Source organism: Heterocephalus glaber, unplaced genomic scaffold (assembly GCF_053883595.1).
Source record: "Heterocephalus glaber isolate CG9 unplaced genomic scaffold, H.glaber_assembly_v1.0 deba00000676, whole genome shotgun sequence".
In the NCBI taxonomy this organism is placed as follows: Eukaryota; Metazoa; Chordata; class Mammalia; order Rodentia; family Bathyergidae; genus Heterocephalus; species Heterocephalus glaber.
This window is the reverse complement of record NW_028258156.1, coordinates 5,231,884-5,249,824: the sequence shown is the minus strand read 5'-3', so window position 1 is coordinate 5,249,824 and position 17,941 is coordinate 5,231,884. Positions and strand designations below refer to the sequence as shown.

The window sequence follows — 17,941 nt, the reverse complement described above, 5'->3', positions numbered from 1 at the left end:
ACTAGTCCTTGAATGACAATGCAGAGATGTGGAGACTAAAGGAACAGCAGGGGCAGAGGTGTGGATGGTGACAGACAGTACATACTGGGAGCAATGCTACCTAATTCTAGGGAAAAATCATTTGATTAGGCCTAGTTCTTTCTGCCTACAGGCATTCCGAGACATAATTCCATTTTGGCCTCTGGTCACAACTGAGACCTTAGTGATCCTGTGATGCTCCAGGGCAAGACCACACCTACAGGAGACACCCTGGGAGGAACCAAATCTTCATCTGCATAGTTCCTGGGAGGGACCAAATCTTCTTTTGCATAGTTCCTCATTGTTCTTAGATTTCCTCCGCCCTGTCTTTTGTTACACCTTGTTTATCTCAATGTGAAGTACTGAAATCTACATATTCATTTGTTACATTTGTTTCTCCCGATGTACTGAATAAACGTTGCTGCAAATTAGGGGTCTTTGTCTTTGCTGCCCAGAGCAGCACTGATCAGACCCAAAGTTCAGCTTCTTCTCAGTCTCATTTTTCTGCCTTTCCTGTAATTCACCGTGTGCTGCCGTGGCTCGCAGGAGACTAGGACTTACTGGAGGGGTTCTGGTAACATCCCCTTCCCCTGTTCCCTACAAGTATGGAACTAACATTTTTTGTTGTTGTTGTTGTTGTTTTTTTTGGGACTGGGGATCGAACTTGGGACCTTGCAGGCAGGCACCATTGAGCTAAATCCCCGGCCCCAGCGTTTGTTTTTTTTTTTTTTTTTTTTTTTAACATTATGCTACTTGTTGCCCTCATGGCCAAGCCTCCCCTTAATATTTGTAGGGCCTAGGGATAAACTATAAATGTAAGTCTATATTCCATTAATCTAAGTAATTTAATTCAAGCAAATAAACTGATATGTTCCACTCTCCTTTGTCAACACACCTTTGTAATCTGGAAAACTAGGGTCATTTAAACTCCTTGAACCACTTTGAGTTCTGCACTGGGACATGATGGTATGAGAAGAACCAAATGTTGCCCTTGTCCTCAGCTCCCCTTCCTGCTCTCTTCTACTGGCCGGTGGCTCCATCTTTCTATCAACCCCATTTCCAGCCAACAGCCATTTCTGGCCAAAACTTTGGCATAGAGATGTATACTGGCAGCCCTGTTAACTCTTGGGAGGATGGACTGGGTCAGGAAAGTTTGTAGCCCAAGATCCTGGTGATCTGGAGTGGAAGACAGGGGCACGAGCTCCAGAGGACATGCCCTCTTGACCCCATAAACTCCCTATCCCATAAGGAAGGGGACAGCAAGAGAGAGACCACAGCAGGGGCCCTCTAAAGTGTGGAGTGCTTACAAAGTTTCTAGGCCTAAGGAAGATGCTGCCACTAACACCCCGGAAGGTTAAAGTGATCCCAATTTTCTATCAAGTGTCCTGGTACAAGACATTTGGAAGTCTGTGTCAGTAAATATAAAGTAACTCCCTTTACAAACCTTTAACTGTTGTGCCCAGATTGTGAAGTCCCAAAGACCACCAGGAGGTCGTTTCCGATGTAAGCACACGAGGGTCGTTTATTCAAGCTCAAGCAGGGACTCTCAATTGTCACCGACACAGCGGATTTAGATTGAGAGCCCCGAGTTCCAAATTAGCAGGGTTTTTATTGAGAATACAACAAGCTTTGGTCATTAGCAGCCATATGATTGGTTAACATTTAGCAAGTATGAAGTGTAGAATTTTGATTGGCTAGGCTCATTGGGAGTTGAAGGGGATTACGTATAGGTTTTTACAAGAAGAATGGGGACAAGGGTTAGTGGTCTATTGTCACGTACTGATGGTCAGCAGACATCCTGACTAATGGTCACGACCACCCTGTGTGGACAGTCAGCACGTTAACAGATTGTCCTATAGATAGTGGGCCCAGGACATTTGTTTCTAGGGCAAACAGATGGCTGAGTAATAAACTTAGGAATCTTGAGTTGTGGATTATGTCCTTTGCCCCAGTTCGAGCACAAATTTGAGAGAACAAAGGAGACTGCTCCAAAATGGAGTCATTCTGGTCCCACATTCCCCCCTTCTCATGATGCTATAGAGGACCAATCATGGGCCTCTGGGGGTTAATTCTATCAGGTCGGTAGGAATTGGCTGGTATCGAGACCTGAGTACCATCAATTGAACAGCGTTAAGTCGTTCTTTGATGAATGAAACCAATCTATTAAGTATACAAGGTCCAAAGGTTAACAGTAGTAACAGGATAAGCAAGGGGCCTAGCAGGGTAGAGATTAGGGTAGTTAGCCAAGGGGATGAATTAAACCAGGATTTAAACCAGTTTTGGGATTGTTTTCTTTCTCGTTTGCGTTTGGCGATGCCCTCTCTAACTTTGGCCATAGATTCTTTGACTACCCCTGAATGATCTACATAGAAACAACATTCCTCACCTAAGGCGACACAGAGTCCTCCCTGTTGAAGAAAAATTAAATCTAGCCCTCTTCGGTTTTGGAGGACTACCTCTGCCAGGGAAGTTAGAGACTCTTGGAGGTGGGAGATGGAACTCTCTAGTCTTTCAATATCTATATCTATGGCTGTTCTTAAATCATTGTAATGTTTATTGTGTAGCACTAGTGATGAAATCCCCGTTCCTGCCCCGGCTAGTCCCAAACCTAGGAGAACGGTCAGAGTAATGGCCGTTACAGGCTCTCGTCTAACTCTGACTTGGGTCTCAGTCAAGCAACTGAGGATGTCTTCTTCTGAGTGATATAATAGCCGGGGGACCAATTGTACTAGTACACAGAAATCTTCAGTCTGTTTTAGCACCTGTCCATGTACACAGGGGGTGAGTCCAGTGGAGCAGGCCCACCATCCATCAAAAGGGGGAATGAGATATTTTGGTCTAGGCCGAAGAACAGTTTTGTTACAAAGGTGTTGGTGAGAGGCCGGGACACTGCCAATGCAAGTTCTTTGTCCAGTTACTGACTGCAGGGTCAGCCTAGCCGTCCCTTTTTGTTGCCATCTGCATTGGGTCGGACTGTCTGATTTAGTGAAATTGTCTAGGTAAGCTATTGCCTCATAATAAGGGGGTTTGATATCATAGCATAACTAGCAAGACTGAGTTAGGTCTGGCCTAGATGCATTTAGGGCCTTAAAGGTGTGGACCATCAGTCCCCAAAAGGGGTCTGGGTCTTGGCTACGGTCAACTTTTTCTGTCTGGGTGGTCATTGTAGAAGTGGAGGTTAGGTTTGGTGTCTGTATAGAGGTATTTATTTCGGGTGGCACAGGCGAGCTTTTTGGGGGAGGGGACTTAGTAGGTCTGAGAGGGGCTAGCACCAGATTTGGCCCTATCAGCTGGGGAGGCCCTATGGCAAGCGGTTCCATTTTTAGTTTTATAGTAAAAAGTAACCCATTATCATATCCATTTTCATATAATCGTAACCCCCAACTGCGGCCTGCCTCCCAATTTGTGAACTGTTTGCCCGGGTCCGTAAAAATACGGATGGGGTTACACAGAAATTGGGTACAGCGGCCATAGAGAGGGTTGTGTGCCAACTTCTGTTGTGGAATCCTGTTTACTGAAATGAAATCAGTTGTAATGGGGGGTTTCCAAGTTATGGCCCCCGTTGACTCACAACCCCAATTTTTACAAAAGAACTGTTCTGCACCCCCACAAGTTACAATTTGACTCCTAGTACGCCCCCCCCCCCGGACAGACGTAGAAGGGGGTATCCTGTAATACTGCCCTGCGAATCACATGGTTGCAACCCGGTTTTTGTGAATCGACCGGGGGGAGGGTACACCCCTTTTTTGTTTCTCCACATTCTGGCCTTCCCTGTGACTCTAGGCTCCAGTGTCCGATATCCCAACTGCCAGTGGCCAGCCGACAAAGATCAAATTCTAGGGCAGGCCACCAGGTCAGTGGCGGGCCCACTTTGGATGAGCTGTTAATAATGTCACCCGTGGAGGTACTAATGATCATCCAAGTTAAATTTAGGGGAGCATGTGGGTTTTGTCCTCCTAATATTGGTGTTAAAAGTACAGTTACCGCGATCATGACCGTCGACGACGCAGCTTGAGTTTGAGAGGATTGTCTTGGTCTTTGGACACCTGCCATGTTGGAAAAAAGTCTTCTAGGACAGCGTGTGGATCTGCGGGGTGGACATGGGTGTAGTGCACCCATGAGGCAATCCCGTCGACCTTGAGGGAGGTGGGCGTGGTCAGGACTGTGACGTAGGGTCCTTTCCAACGGGGCTCAAGGTCTTTTTGTCGATGTCTCCGGACGAAGACCCAGTCTCCTGGTCAATAGTGATGTGGCTCAGGAGGTGGTCCGGTCTGGTACAGGGCTTCCAGTTTAGGCCAGATGTCTTCATGTACACATTGGAGGCTTTTTAAAGAAAGTAGTAACTTTTGGTCATCAAATTCAACAAGCACATTTGACTGAAGGTTGGGAATAATGGGAGGGGAAATTTCAAACATAATCTCAAAGGGAGTTAGTCCCATTTTATAGGGTGAATTGCGTACCCTATAGAGGGCAAAGGGAAGGAGAGTCACCCAGTCACCGCCAGTCTCTAAGGTTAATTTAGTTAAGGTCTCTTTTAGTGTTCTATTCATTCTCTCTACCTGTCCTGAACTTTGGGGTCTATACGCACAATGTAATTTCCAATCTGTCCCCAATATCTGTGCTAAGGTTTGACTCACCTTGGAAATGAAGGCGGGTCCATTGTCTGATCCTATCATTATTGGAAAACCATACCTTGGCAGGATGTCTTCTAACAGTTTTTTGGTCACACTCCGTGCGGTTTCATGTTTGGTAGGAAAAGCTTCTGTCCATCCTGAAAAAGTGTCTACAAAAACTAACAGGTACTTATAACCATACCTTCCAGGTTTTACCTCGGTGAAGTCCAATTTCCAATATGCTCCAGGTCGATTTCCTCTCAGCCTATTGCCTGGGTTGGCTTTATTATCGACAGGCTTTGCAGGTGGCAACAATATGTTCAATTTTAGAATTAGCATCACGAATCTTTATTTCAGCATGTCTCAGGAGGTCTTGCATTTTTCAAGTGCCCATATGGGTGGTCCGGTGTATTTTGGAGAGAACTTGTTCTCCCAGTGTTTCAGGCAGGATGACTTTACAGCCAGAAGATCTCCACCACCCGTCGAGGCACTGAGGCATAGGTAATTGTTTTATCCAATTTAAATCTTTTTTAGTGTACTGGGGTTTTTCTGGCAAGGCAGCACTTCCTGGATCAGGCAGCTGAGTGGCTAGTGCCAGATTAATTTTTAGGGCTATTTTTTGGGCCGTCTGGTCAGCTAGGTTATTTCCTCTGGCAATCGGAGTGTCATCTTTTTGGTGTCCTGGGCAATGGATAATAGCCAATTTTTTTGGTAGCCAGAGGGCTGTTAAGAGGGCAAGGATTTCTTCTTTGTTTTTAATAGTCTTTCCTTCAGCTGTCAGTCGTCCCCTTTCTTTGTAGATGGCCCCATGGATGTGCGCGGTGGCAAAGGCATACCGGCTATCTGTGTATACATTTAACTTTTGGCCCTGTCCTAGAGTCAATGTTTTGGTCAGAGCTATGAGTTCCGCCCGTTGTGCTGAGGTCCCGGTGGGCAATGGTTCTGCCCAAATGACCTCGGCCTCTGTTACCACAGCTGCCCCAGCATACCTGTGGCCATTGCGAACGAAACTGCTCCCATCAGTGTACCAGGTATTATCTGCATCTGGCCACGGTTGGTCTCTCAGATCCACTCGAATTCCATGCACCTGAGCTAGGATGTCTGTGCAGTTGTGAAGTGGGGCCTCTAAGTCCGGGTCTGGCAACAATGTGGCCGGGTTTAGGGCAGCCGGGGTCTGAAAAACAACTCAGGCTGGATTTAGGAGTAAGCTCTGATAGTGAGTCAGGCGGGCGTTACTGAGCCATCGATCCGGAGGCTGTTTTAGAACTCCCTCAACAGCGTGAGGGGTGGTTACATACAGTTCTTGGCCCAACGTTAACTTGTCAGCATCTTTGACCATCAGGGCCACTGCCGCAATCATTCTTAAACATGGGGGCCATCCTGACACAACTGGATCGAGTCTTTTTGACAGGTACGCCACTGGGCGATGCCATGGCCCTAGATACTGGACTAGGATGCCCTTGGCGACCCCTTTGTTCTCATCAATGTATAGGTGGAATGGCTTAGTAATATCGGGCAAGCCTAAGGCCGGTGCCGACAACAAGGCTGCTTTGACTTGGTCGAAAGACTTCTGTAGCTTTTCTGTCCATTGAAAGACCTGATTGTCTTTAGTTGCCTCATAAAGGGGCCTCGCGAGCTCTGCGAACCCTGGTATCCATAGGCGGCAGAAGCCAGCCGATCCCAAGAACTCTCTGACTTTTCGAGGGGAATCTGGGGTGGGTATCTTAAGAACTGTCTCTTTTCTAGCGTCCGACAGCCATCTTTGCCCCTCTCTAAGCATGTACCCGAAGTAGCTTACCTCGGGTTTGCAGATCTGGGCCTTTTTTGCAGACGCCCGGTACCCCAGCTCTCCTATGACCGTCAAGAGTTTCTTGGTTCCATTTAGGCAGTCTTCCCGTGTTTTAGCTGCTATGAGGAGATCATCTACATATTGTAACAGAATCAATTGGGGGTTTTGAAGGCGAAACTCACCCAGGTCTTCATGTAGGGCTTCATCGAAGATGGTGGGAGAATTTTTGAACCCTTGGGGTAATCGGGTCCATGTCAGCTGTCCGTTGAGGCCTTGTTCCGGGTCACTCCATTTAAATGCAAAGATGTGTTGGCTTTTGGGTGCCAGCGGAAGGCTGAAAAAAGCATCTTTGAGATCCAAGACTGTGTACCATTGATGGCTTGGGGGAAGTGAACTCAAAAGGGTGTATGGATTAGGCACTGTAGGGTGAATGTCCATAACCCTCTTGTTCACTTCCCGGAGATCCTGTACTGGCCGATAGTCATTTGAATGAGGTTTTCGTACCGGCAACAAGGGGGTGTTCCAGGCTGATTGACAAGGCCTAAGAATCCCCTGAGCAAGCAACCTCCTGATGTGTGGAGTTATTCCCTTTTGGGCCTCTAGGGGCATAGGATACTGGCGGACTCGCACAGGGTCTGCTCCAGGTTTTATCTCCACAAATACTGGTGCTCTGTGCGCAGCTAGTCCCATGCCTCCAGTCTGCCCACGCTTGTGGGAACATGGTGAGCCATTGTTCCATGTCAGGGTCAGGAGGGGCCCCTTTCTGATGTAGCAGATATTCATCTTCTAAGTTTATGGTTAGCACTTGAATGGGCCTTCCCTCCTGATTAAGGACCTTTGTGCCTTCTGGTTGGAAATGAATTTGGGCCCCTAATTTAGTAAGCAAGTCTCTTCCCAATAAGGGGTAGGGGCAGTCTGGTATAATCATAAAGGAGTGGGTTACTCGGCCCACTCCCAAGTCCACTGTCCTTTGGGTAGTCCATGAATACATTTTCATGCCTGTAGCTCCTTGAACCCAGGAGGTTTTATCAGAAACATGGCCACATGGTTCAAGTAGGACTGAATGTTGAGCCCCTGTATCCACTAGGAACTCGACAGGTCTCCCCTCCACTTTTAGGGTTACCCTGGGCTCAGGGAGGGGTGCCGAACTCCGTCCCCCCTAATCATTTAGTTCATCTACAGCCAGGATAGGGGCCTTGGGGCGACCTTCCTGTTGTTTCTTTTTGGGACAGTCCTTGGCCCAGTGGCCGTATTCTTTGCAATAGGCACATTTTTTCCTAGCTGGGGACGCTCTCTGCATCTCTCTCTGCCTTCTCCTTCCACCGCAATCTTTTTTAGTCTACATTCACGTTCCTTTTGTTCTCCTGCAGTGGCAGTCAGAAGGATCTGAGCTAAGTTTCGGGTCTGGCGGTCATCCGCTTTTTCTCGTTTCTCCTCTGTGGTTTCTCTATTCTTATACACTTTCTCTGCCACTGCCACTAAGTCCTGAATACTCTTTTCTCCTAACCTATCTACTTTCTGTAACTTTCTCTTAATGTCTGGTGCCGCCTGGTTGACAAAATGTATTATCACAGCTGCCTTTGTTTCAATTGCTTCTGGGTCCATAGGAGTATACCTACAGAAGGCTTCCTGAATTCTTTCTAAGAAAGCAGCAGGGCTTTCATCTAACTTTTGCTGTACATCCCCTACCTTAGCCAAATTGGTGGGCTTTCTTGCCGCTGCCTTGAGACCTCCCAGCAGAGCCTGGCGATAGACCCGAAGCCTCTCCTTACCTTCTGCCGTGTTGAAATCCCAGTTGGGTCGGGACAGAGGAAAAGTGTTGATATTGTCAGCATTGGTGGTGGGTTGACCATTGTCACCAGGAACCAATTTCCTGGCCTCATTTTGAATCCTCTCTCGTTCCTCAGTGGTGAACAGGACCTGCAGAAGCTGTTGACAGTCATCCCAAGTGGGCTGATGGGTAAACAAGACAGTTTCTAACACGTTAATCAAATCTCTAGGGTTATCAGAGAAATTGGCATGTTGACGGCGCCAGTTATAAAGATCACTGGTAGCAAAAGGCCAGTAATGGTGAGGCTGGTTTCCATGTTCATCAGGGGGCCCTATCGCTCGCAGCGGACAAACAGTAGAGTCCGCCGGGCCCGCTGGCGAGGCGGCGCGTCGGTGGCGAGTATTCTGGGCAGGGCCATCACGATTGTCGGCACCCAGGGCCGGCCCTTCTTCCCGAGCCCCAGCCGGGACCGGGTCATTTCTTTCAGCCTGCTGTTGTGGGGGAAGAGCGAGAGAGTAAGGGGGAGGGAAAATAAGATCTTCTTCGGTCCCTCCCTGGAGGACCGGGTAAAGTGGCGCGGTCGGCTTGGTTTCGGTTTGCTCCTTGTTGTCGCGCCCTCTGGGAGCCTTCTCTCGGGCTGTCAGGATTACCTCCGGCTGTTGTTGCTGTGAAGGCAAAAAAAGCTTAACCCATGGGGGTGGGTTATAGATTAGAAATTCCCAAATGGTAATGTAGGGAACCTGGTCAGGATGGAGGATGGCTGTACAAACTCTGCGTACAATCTGCAAATCAAAAGTTCCCTCGGGGGGCCATCCTACTCCAAGGTTGGGCCACTCCGAGCTACAGAGGGTAATGAACTTAGTCTTTTTAATTTTTAAACTTAGGTTATGAGTGCACTCTCTGACTTCTTTGAAATGGTCCTTCATGAGGGAAAGAGGGGTAGTCACAGTCTGTCCCATCGTCTCAGTCCAAGTCAACACAATAAACAGACAAACAAACACAACAGAAAAGCACAAGGCAAGACAAAACCGTCCTCCGCCCGATCGGAGGCAATGAAAATGGGACGACGGCATCGCGCCATGTCGCGGGAGCGACCCGCACCGTCCCTCCAGGAGTCTCACGGACTCGTACTCTCGGGGCACTTCGTCCCCTTGGGGCACTCCGTCCCCACTAACGGAATCCGGAACATCTTCCAGGATCCCGGGTCGGCGGTCCTCACAGCGCGTCCGCCTAGACCGTCTGCCGACCTTCCCAGAAAATGGGCCCAGACTTTACAAATACAAAGACACACTCACCAGCCGGCGCTGACCCTCCGGTACGGAGATCCTGAGGGTCTTGGGATCCCGGACGAGCCCCCAAATGTTGTGCCCAGATTGTGAAGTCCCAAAGACCACCAGGAGGCCGTTTCCAATGTAAGCACACGAGGGTCGTTTATTCAAGCTCAAGCAGGGACTCTCAATTGTCACCGACACAGCGGATTTAGATTGAGAGCCCCGAGTTCCAAATTAGCAGGGTTTTTATTGAGAATACAACAAGCTTTGGTCATTAGCAGCCATATGATTGGTTAACATTTAGCAAGTATGAAGTGTAGAATTTTGATTGGCTAGGCTCATTGGGAGTTGAAGGGGATTACGTATAGGTTTTTACAAGAAGAATGGGGACAAGGGTTAGTGGTCTATTGTCATGTACTGATGGTCAGCAGACATCCTGACTAATGGTCACGACCACCCTGTGTGGACAGTCAGCACGTTAACAGATTGTCCTATAGATAGTGGGCCCAGGACATTTGTTTCTAGGGCAAACAGATGGCTGAGTAATAAACTTAGGAATCTTGAGTTGTGGATTATGTCCTTTGCCCCAGTTCGAGCACAAATTTGAGAGAACAAAGGAGACTGCTCCAAAATGGAGTCATTCTGGTCCCACATAACAACTACAGTATATGACTTGTTTATTCAGGGGCAAAGAAAGCCTTCTCTGTTCCCCTTATCTTTTCAATTATTTACAGAACCAGCTTACTTGGAAATAAATAAGGAATTTTTTTCAAATACTGGTTGAACTTGAGAGCAGTGACCCACTGAAATGCAGTCTAGGGTTTGAGAAAGAGGAAGGAAAATTTGAAATTTAGTGTAGCATACAGTGTCTTTGGGAAGGGGTTTAAATGAGCCAGCATACATATGAAGGTGGAGAGCTGGTTAGTTTTTAGTTCATTAAGGTGATGTTATTCTGTGAGGATGGTGAGGAAGGAGCTGGTGGCAATCATGCATGCAATACATTTTTACTGGTAAAGCTTACTGTGCCCAGGGCAATGTTTATATCTGATATGGAAGATGAGTCCAGGCAGAAAGGAATTCCAGCTCCTGACTCTTTAGTTTCTAGGCAGACAATCTGGTTTATTAAGGATGTTAGGTTTTTTTTTTTTTTTGAGTTTGGAATACATTTTTAGAGGAATAATACTACATAAATTGTTACATTTCCAATGCAGCCCATGAAATACTGTTCATAACATTTAATGAACATTTAATGAATACCTGTTACATGCAAAACTGTGCAAGATTTCAAGGGCTCTGTGTTTGGCACCAAAACACCATGAATTGCCAATAAAATATCAGAAAGGGCCGGGGATTTAGCTCAGTGGTTTTGCTGCCTGCTGGGCAAGCTCAAGGACCGGAGTTCCATCCCCGGTACCAAAAAATATATATATATATATATCAGAAAAACATATGGGTTGTAATATACTAAATAAAAATTTAAAGTACAGTTTTTTTTGTTTCTAATTTTGAATGATGGGACTTACCTAGGCTTAATAAGGAGTATGAATAGGTTTATTATGGAGACCATGTTGCCCTTTGGACAGACTTTAGCATCTGGTTCCTTATTCAGCAGTATTTCATTTAATTGTATTAACATTAGTATTTCATCTAATATATTAACACCATTTTTACACTAAAAAGTTATGATTAGGAACTTTGCTCATTTATATATGGGATAAAGAGAGAGGCAGTGACAGAGAGAGACCAAAGAAGAGACTGGCACAGAGATTTTTTTGGTGTCTACTTAGGATGCATGTGTGTGTGGGAAGAGGGTGCAGGGATGGAGAAGTGCGCTACACTGCTAAGACGAAACAGGGAAACATGGAGGCTGTGAGTCTCGAGTCAGGATGCATGGGTGGTGGGGACAACGAGTGTGGCATTTTGTTTCCCATTCTGGATTCTCTGAATGTTACTAGGCCAAGCAGGTAGGAGGTGGGGCACAGGGTGTTGACAGCAATGGAGAGGCCCATTTATGGGTATCCAGTTATTTGATGATGTTTTTCCAAGAGAGGCACCTACATGCTCTTCAAATACATTACTGCCATTTGAGGATGAGTTTGGATTATGAGTGCTGTGGAGAAGAAACAACTGTGTCCCAGGGGTGAGGACTCTGGGAGAGTGACGGGCCTTTTAGACTGAAATGAGGCAAGGAGCTCAGCTCTTTTTGCTGGGTAATACAAATGAGCTCTCTTTTAGGGGGAAGCCAGAGGTCTATCTGAATATTGAGGTTTAAGGAAAATGGTTATAATGACTATGTTAATAAATAGGTTCAGATAGGTTTTTATAAAACATTTCAAATAGTCTCTTGAGGAAAGTTTATGACACCTCTGTGAGTATATTTCACCATACTCAAAAGATGATTACAAGGTAAATTTCATTCTAATAACTATATATATAAAAAACTAAGACTAGATGCCCCTGTTCTTTTTTTTTTTTTGGTACTGGGGATCAAACTCTGGTCCTTGCGCTTTTGCAGCAGGCGGCAAAACCATTGAGCTAAATCCCCAGCCCAATGCCTCTGTTCTTGAGAAATAGAAAGGACTAAAGTTGTCAGTTACTTGAAGAAGTAATGATGTAAACATCCCAGAAGAATTGAATATTAACATCTGTTTATGTTTGCCAGTTGTAAAAGCAAGAAAAGGCATGGATGGTTGAGTTGGTAGTGGCTGGAAATGGTTAGTGACTGAGATCTCAGCAGGCACAGAGAGGTAGCAGGAGAGGTCCTGGTTAGAGGGAGAAGTACAATGAGCAGTAATGACTCTGGTAGGGAAAACTGGGCCAGGCCAAAAGACAGAACATAGGGCAGCTCTGGGGTCAGGATAGAAAAGAGATACCTAGAGGTCAATGAATACTGAGGCACACGCTTCATACACTGGTAATAGGAAAGGGATCATGGCAAGATAGCATGTAAAATATCTCTTAAAATTAAGCCCCACCACTTCAATTTTAAAATGTTAAACCCTCTTATTTGGAATATTCTCCTTTCTAAGATTATCCTATTCCTTATTGTTGCTAGGTAAACTAAGTATTATAATCATTGGAATAAATGAATAAACAATACTGACAGCACCTGACATTTAGTATGTACTCATTATGTACTGGTAGGGTGCTAGGAGCTTTTATATACATTTCATTCGCAGGACATTCCTAACAGGTTGACTTTATTATTACACCTGTTTTATCTATTAGGAAATTGATATTAAATGATTAAGTATATTACCCAGGTCATAGGGCAGTAAGTTGGTTTTTTTTTTTTTTGGAACCGGGGATCAAACTTGGGACCTTGCGCTTGCAAGGCAGGTGCCAGAACCACTGAGCTAAATCCCTGGCCCTAGAGCAATAAGTTTTAGAGCCAGGAGCTGAGCCACTTGAAAATTCACTCATTATTATTATGTTCATACACTTTCTTATTGGCTTGGATGAAAAATACTAAAATATGGTTTCTAGAGTTTGTTATGGCTACGTGACACTGGTTAGGAAATACTTATCAGGTTACAGTATTGGTGTCCTTCCTCCTCCCCTGGCTGTAGGAGGTGAAAGCTGTCTATTAGCCCACAAACTTGAGTTTCCAGTCCCTACAGGCATTCTCACTGTGAGTCCCACCCTCAGAGAATGAGTTAGTGAACATGGATGGCATCGGGGACCTGGGATTTCTAAAGGTTCCCCAGGTGGTTCTAATGTGCAGCCAAGGTTGAGAGCCACTACTCTAGCAAGAGGAAAGGTTAATACTACGTCTGAGAGTTTGAGCCCAGGCTGGGTAACTCAAAGAGACCCTGTCTCAAAATAAAAAATAAAAAGGGCTGAGGAGGTAGTTTAGTAGTAAGGCACTCCTGGCTTAGATTCTCAGTCTTAGAAAAAAAATTCTCTTTTAACTAGTACAGAGAAAGTTAGACTTTTTTGACCATCTCTGCCAATTAAGGGGTAAAAGGTGGGAAAATGGAGGATAAGCACAAGGCATTGTCCTTAAGATCATAAAAAAAAAAGATGAGCCACAAGGTAGTTCCAATAAAGGTCAGTATCAATTTTATTTTTATTTGTCTAGTGAAGTGCAAGCTTGATTAGGGTTAAGGATGAGCAAAAGAAAAAAAAAATGGAAAATTTGAAAATTAAGTCCAGTTAGAACAGATTAAGAAAGTGAGATTAAACATTAGAGAGGAGACAAAGACTCAAACAAATCAGTCAAAAATATTTCTAGGGTTGGGGATTTAGCTCAGTGGTTCCCGCCGCCTGCCTCACAGGCGCAAGGTCCTGAGTTCGATCCCTGGTACCAAAAAAAAAAAAAAAATATATATATATATATATATATATACAAAGCATGGTGTGGGACATGCATATAAAACAGTCTGGCCTCAAAGAGCATGTAATTTAGTTGATATATAAGACAGATGTGAAAAGTTACTGGTTGTAAAAGTGTGGCAAAAGTGTGAGACACCACTTCTGCTGAAGTAATGATGATGTCTTATAAATTACAGTACTGTATTCTCTAATTTTCAGCACTTTCACGTGCTCCTCAGAGCTTATGAAATTTGTAGGATAGATTTACTGAAGTTATGCAGATATATTTTATTAACTAAAATTCAGAGAAGAGAAACAATACGCTTATAACTGTTTCACTGAGTCAGTAAATGGTAACCTAGGACTACCTAGAATGAAGGTCTTCTGACTCGGTTCTCTATAAAGAATAGAAACAAGAGTTCAGCCAAGCTTGGAGAATGAGCAAGTTTGAGATAGGCATTCCAGGAAAGGGAACTGGTATGAACCTATTCAGGGAGCAGCCAGAGGAGCCAGGCTGCAGGGAAGGAAATAAGGCCAGATCCTTCAGGGTCTCGGAACTCAGTGGTTTGGAATTTATACTCTGGCAAAGGGAAGCTATTCAAGGTGGCTGCAGAAGGGTGTGTCATGAAGAAAGCGGCACTTCAAAGAGTAAGAAGAAATTATCCTACAGAGTGGAGATTCTGGCTATAAGAACATGTAATGACAGACTTGTCTCAAAATAACTTGTCATATTTCTGGGTTGCTTAATATAAAAGAGATCTAATATATCAGGTGATTCTTCAAGGGCTGTTCTGAGATATAATTTTAAAAAACACATAGGACGCTCCCGTGACCACAAGTTGGCCTGCCATAACGTTTTCCCAAAGCTCCAGTGTTCCCAACCTTCCATAATTATTTTTTGCCTGTCTCACAGACGGCTGGTGCAAAGAGATCACATGTTGAAAACACTCACAAAGCTACTGTCTGGTCAGTAAATGGTAGCTATTTTTATTTTCAAATATCTAGGTGTTTTCCCTCATGATTTAAAATTTTTTATTCACGTGGTGTTATGGTTAAGAGATCAGAGTCTCATAAACCTGTGTTCTGTGATCGTGACCAGTCATAAACTCTCTAAGCCTCAATTTTCTCATGTCTAAAATGGGATTGATACTAATCTTATGAGGTTATTGTAAGGTTCATATGACATATCTAAAGTGGTTAGTAATTTCTCAATAAATGGTGGCTGCTGTTTTATTTTATACTTCATGCACTGTATTAACAATTTAGAATAGGAGCTTATAAATCTTTCTGAAAATCTCCCTTTTACTCTATGCATATCTGTAATTACTTGATACCATGAGTCTTAATATGGTTAGGGAAAGAGAGTGTGTGAAATACAGTCCTTCCCCATCATGTTTTTTTTGGGAAATGTTAATTCTGGAAATGTTCCATAACTACCAAAAGTACAGTATTTGAAGCCAGGTAAGAAAATTAAAAAATGTAAATCATAGTCAAAATCTCATTTTTCACCTACATAGCCCAAAACAAAATCCATCTTTTGAATCTTTACAAACTGACTAGGTAAATATACAGTTTACTTTCTCTTACACACACATACTTACGTCATAATACACACCCTGACCTGGCCAACTCAATGCTTTCTTCTTTGAATCCACAGGAAAATCAAGTAGTTCATATCTGTAAGGATTATCTGAAAATTTCAAGAAAAGCACAGTTATCCTAGATAAATAAATCTTTTTTTTTTGGTATGGGGGATTGAACTCAGGACCTTGAGCTTATGAGGTAGGTGCTGGAACCACTGAGCTAAATCTCCAGCCCTAAATAAGTATTTTAACTAATAAGATTTATGGATGCAATATAAGTTAGAGATAAACATTGGTGAATAGTCTAGCTATATAGTTACAGCTAAGCACATGCTCTACTGCTGAGCTACGCTCCCAGGCCCTCGTTACAGCTTTGAGACAGGAGTCTGCTCTTGAACTCCGAGCCCTTTTATGAGCAGCATGTGGGCCACAAAGAGTGAAAATGAGTCCTACTGTCCTCAGCAGTAATAGAAGGTACTAGTGCTTAGTTAGAGAGCCCTTTAGTCCTCTCCAGGAGGCTCAGCAAATACATTTTTACTATCTGTTTTGGCTTATCTCTTCCTATATATAAAGTGCTTTCAAAAATGGAGTTAGTGCCTGCTTACCAAAAAGGTATTGGGGGCCGGAGATTTAGCTCAGTGGTTTCACCGCCTGCTGCGCAAGCGCAAGGACCCGAGTTCGATCCCCGGTACCAAAAAAAACCCAACCAAACAAAAAAAAGGTATTGAGAGAGAATATTTTCAATAATATAAATTCTTAGGTTTTGGTTTATAATTTGATAAGCTATACCAAACTCAGCATGGCTTGGACTCATCCTAACTTTTAAGTTAAAGAATGCTCTGAATACCCACTCTCATATATAACAAGAACAAAGGCTGGCATTTATTGAACAATTACTATGTGCCAGGTATGTAAAAATGTTTTATTTTTATCAACACAAGCATTTTCATAACATTATTATGAGAAAGGTCACGTGATTCCCACTTCAGTGAACAAAGAAACTTAGGCATACAGAAAATAAAGAAACTGAGGCAAACAGCTAGTAGGTGGAAATTAAATTCAGGCATTCTGGTTCCAGAGCCTGTGTTATTAACCTATATGCTATGTATTTCTAATAAAAGAGTATAAGTAAGTAAAAAACTCCGAGTACTTGTTTCTGGAAAGATCTTTTTCTTAGTGTTATTAAAGTGTACTCGTCTTTCAAAAATCTCCTAAGAGTTACCCTTACCCTGGGAAAGGGTTTCTTTAGTCCCTTATCTTATCTATGACCACAATGAAAGGGATTTTTATGAATTTGACTCATATTCCTGTGACTGCTTGCTAATCATATGCTTCATATTATTTCTGAAATGATCTCATTCAGGATGGAAAAAGAGGGATTTACTTTGACAATTTCCCTAACAAGATCATAAAAATTTCAGTTTTGTAGATATCATGTCTTGAGAACTTTTGCACTTGTCTCACTGCTGTCCTATAACTATGACAGTGACACTCAACAGCCAATATACTCGACACAGCTCACATGCCTTGCATCAGTGCTGACTGGCCTGGGAGGTAACAAAAAAGTTCAGCATGGTGTACACACACTGGAGTCGTCTGACATCAGAGTAATAAAGATAATAACTGCTAGAACTTATCTGTCTTCTCTGGTCTAGTTACTAGTATTCCCATTTCACAGTTCGAGATGCAGGGGCAGAGAAGAAAGTTGCTGATGATCCACAGTGACTAAGTGGCAGACCCAGAATCCCACCCATGCAATCTGACTTGAGTCCCTGCCCTTAAACACCCTCACTCCAAATGTTACTGTCTGCTTTAAGGCCTTAAGGTTGACTGATCCTGATGGTGGGAGTATTCTGTCCTTGCCTTTTTGTCTCAGTATTCATGCAGAGGAACTGTATTTTAGGACCACTTCTTGAATTGTACCTATGGTACTTCACAGAATAAATCCATTCAACAAAATGCCTTTGCCTACCCTGTGCCTTTTCTGCACCTTCACTTACCCTCCCTGTAGCATCTTCAGTCTTTTCCCAGAGGTCTCTTCTCTGTTTTCATGCATATGCAGGTCTGGTTGGCAAGGACTGAGGTGTTTGGGGTGGGAGGGTCTCAATGATTGGTGTGGGGATTTCCACCCTCTCTAATAAAACACATCCAGGAGACACCAAGGGTTGTGGTGAAAGAGAGAAGGTGTTCCAGATTAGTCAGAGGAACTAAGCAACTGCTTCCATTACCTTCTGTCTTATTTCAGTGGCAATCCCTAATTTTAAAAAGCTTACCTTTAAAGGAGAGCAGGAAGGAATAAAAGAAAACACAAGTACAGTGAAGACAACCAATTCAACAAAGTTTTGGTTTCTGATTCTACTGTACAGGGTGAGTGTAGAGAGGTCAGGAATGTCTGCCGTCTGCATTAACTGCCCTGGGATGGGGCCTCCACTGATCTCTCAGTGCACCCGAGGTGAGAACAACTTTCTAAGCTATGACTGGTTAAACACTTGTGTCTTGAGACCTTTGTGTTCCCTGTTTTAATTTTAACATTGAATGAACTCCAATAATAAGAATTAATACAATTTTGATTTCGAGTCACA

The 17,941-nt window shown here is 44.0% G+C and overlaps 3 protein-coding genes and 1 long non-coding RNA gene across 7 annotated transcripts in view; 1 reads left to right on the top strand and 3 right to left on the bottom strand.

The window, feature by feature from the left end:
• The window catches only part of Spmip4 (sperm microtubule inner protein 4), a 20,218-nt gene extending 14,588 nt beyond the window's left edge, over window positions 1–5,630 (bottom strand). The window contains 2 exon segments of the mRNA XM_087206552.1: window positions 4,205–4,341; window positions 5,621–5,630. Coding sequence (XP_087062678.1) covers window positions 4,205–4,341; window positions 5,621–5,630 — 147 coding nt within the window.
• The window catches only part of LOC147829225 (uncharacterized), a 56,487-nt gene that overhangs the window by 21,931 nt on the left and 16,615 nt on the right, over window positions 1–17,941 (top strand). The gene's annotated exons all lie outside the window — the stretch shown is intronic.
• LOC101718167 (sperm microtubule inner protein 4) overlaps window positions 1,514–17,941 on the bottom strand; it is a 34,231-nt gene continuing 17,803 nt past the window's right edge. For 2 of the 3 annotated variants that reach the window (XM_087206639.1, XM_087206640.1), the window contains exon 8: window positions 1,514–17,493. In XM_087206639.1, the coding sequence (XP_087062765.1) occupies window positions 17,408–17,493 (86 nt within the window). In that variant the 3' untranslated portion in view covers window positions 1,514–17,407. The remainder of the gene's footprint in view (window positions 17,494–17,941) is intronic. The other variant, XM_087206638.1, reaches the window with a different exon arrangement.
• On the bottom strand, window positions 1,514–17,941 carry LOC147829226 (uncharacterized). The gene is made up of 2 exons (XM_087206637.1): window positions 17,360–17,941; window positions 1,514–15,466 (listed from the first exon to the last, which is right to left on the bottom strand). The coding sequence occupies exon 2, from the start codon at window positions 9,262–9,264 to the stop codon at window positions 7,597–7,599; it is 1,668 nt and encodes a 555-aa protein (XP_087062763.1). The 5' UTR covers window positions 9,265–15,466; window positions 17,360–17,941; the 3' UTR covers window positions 1,514–7,596.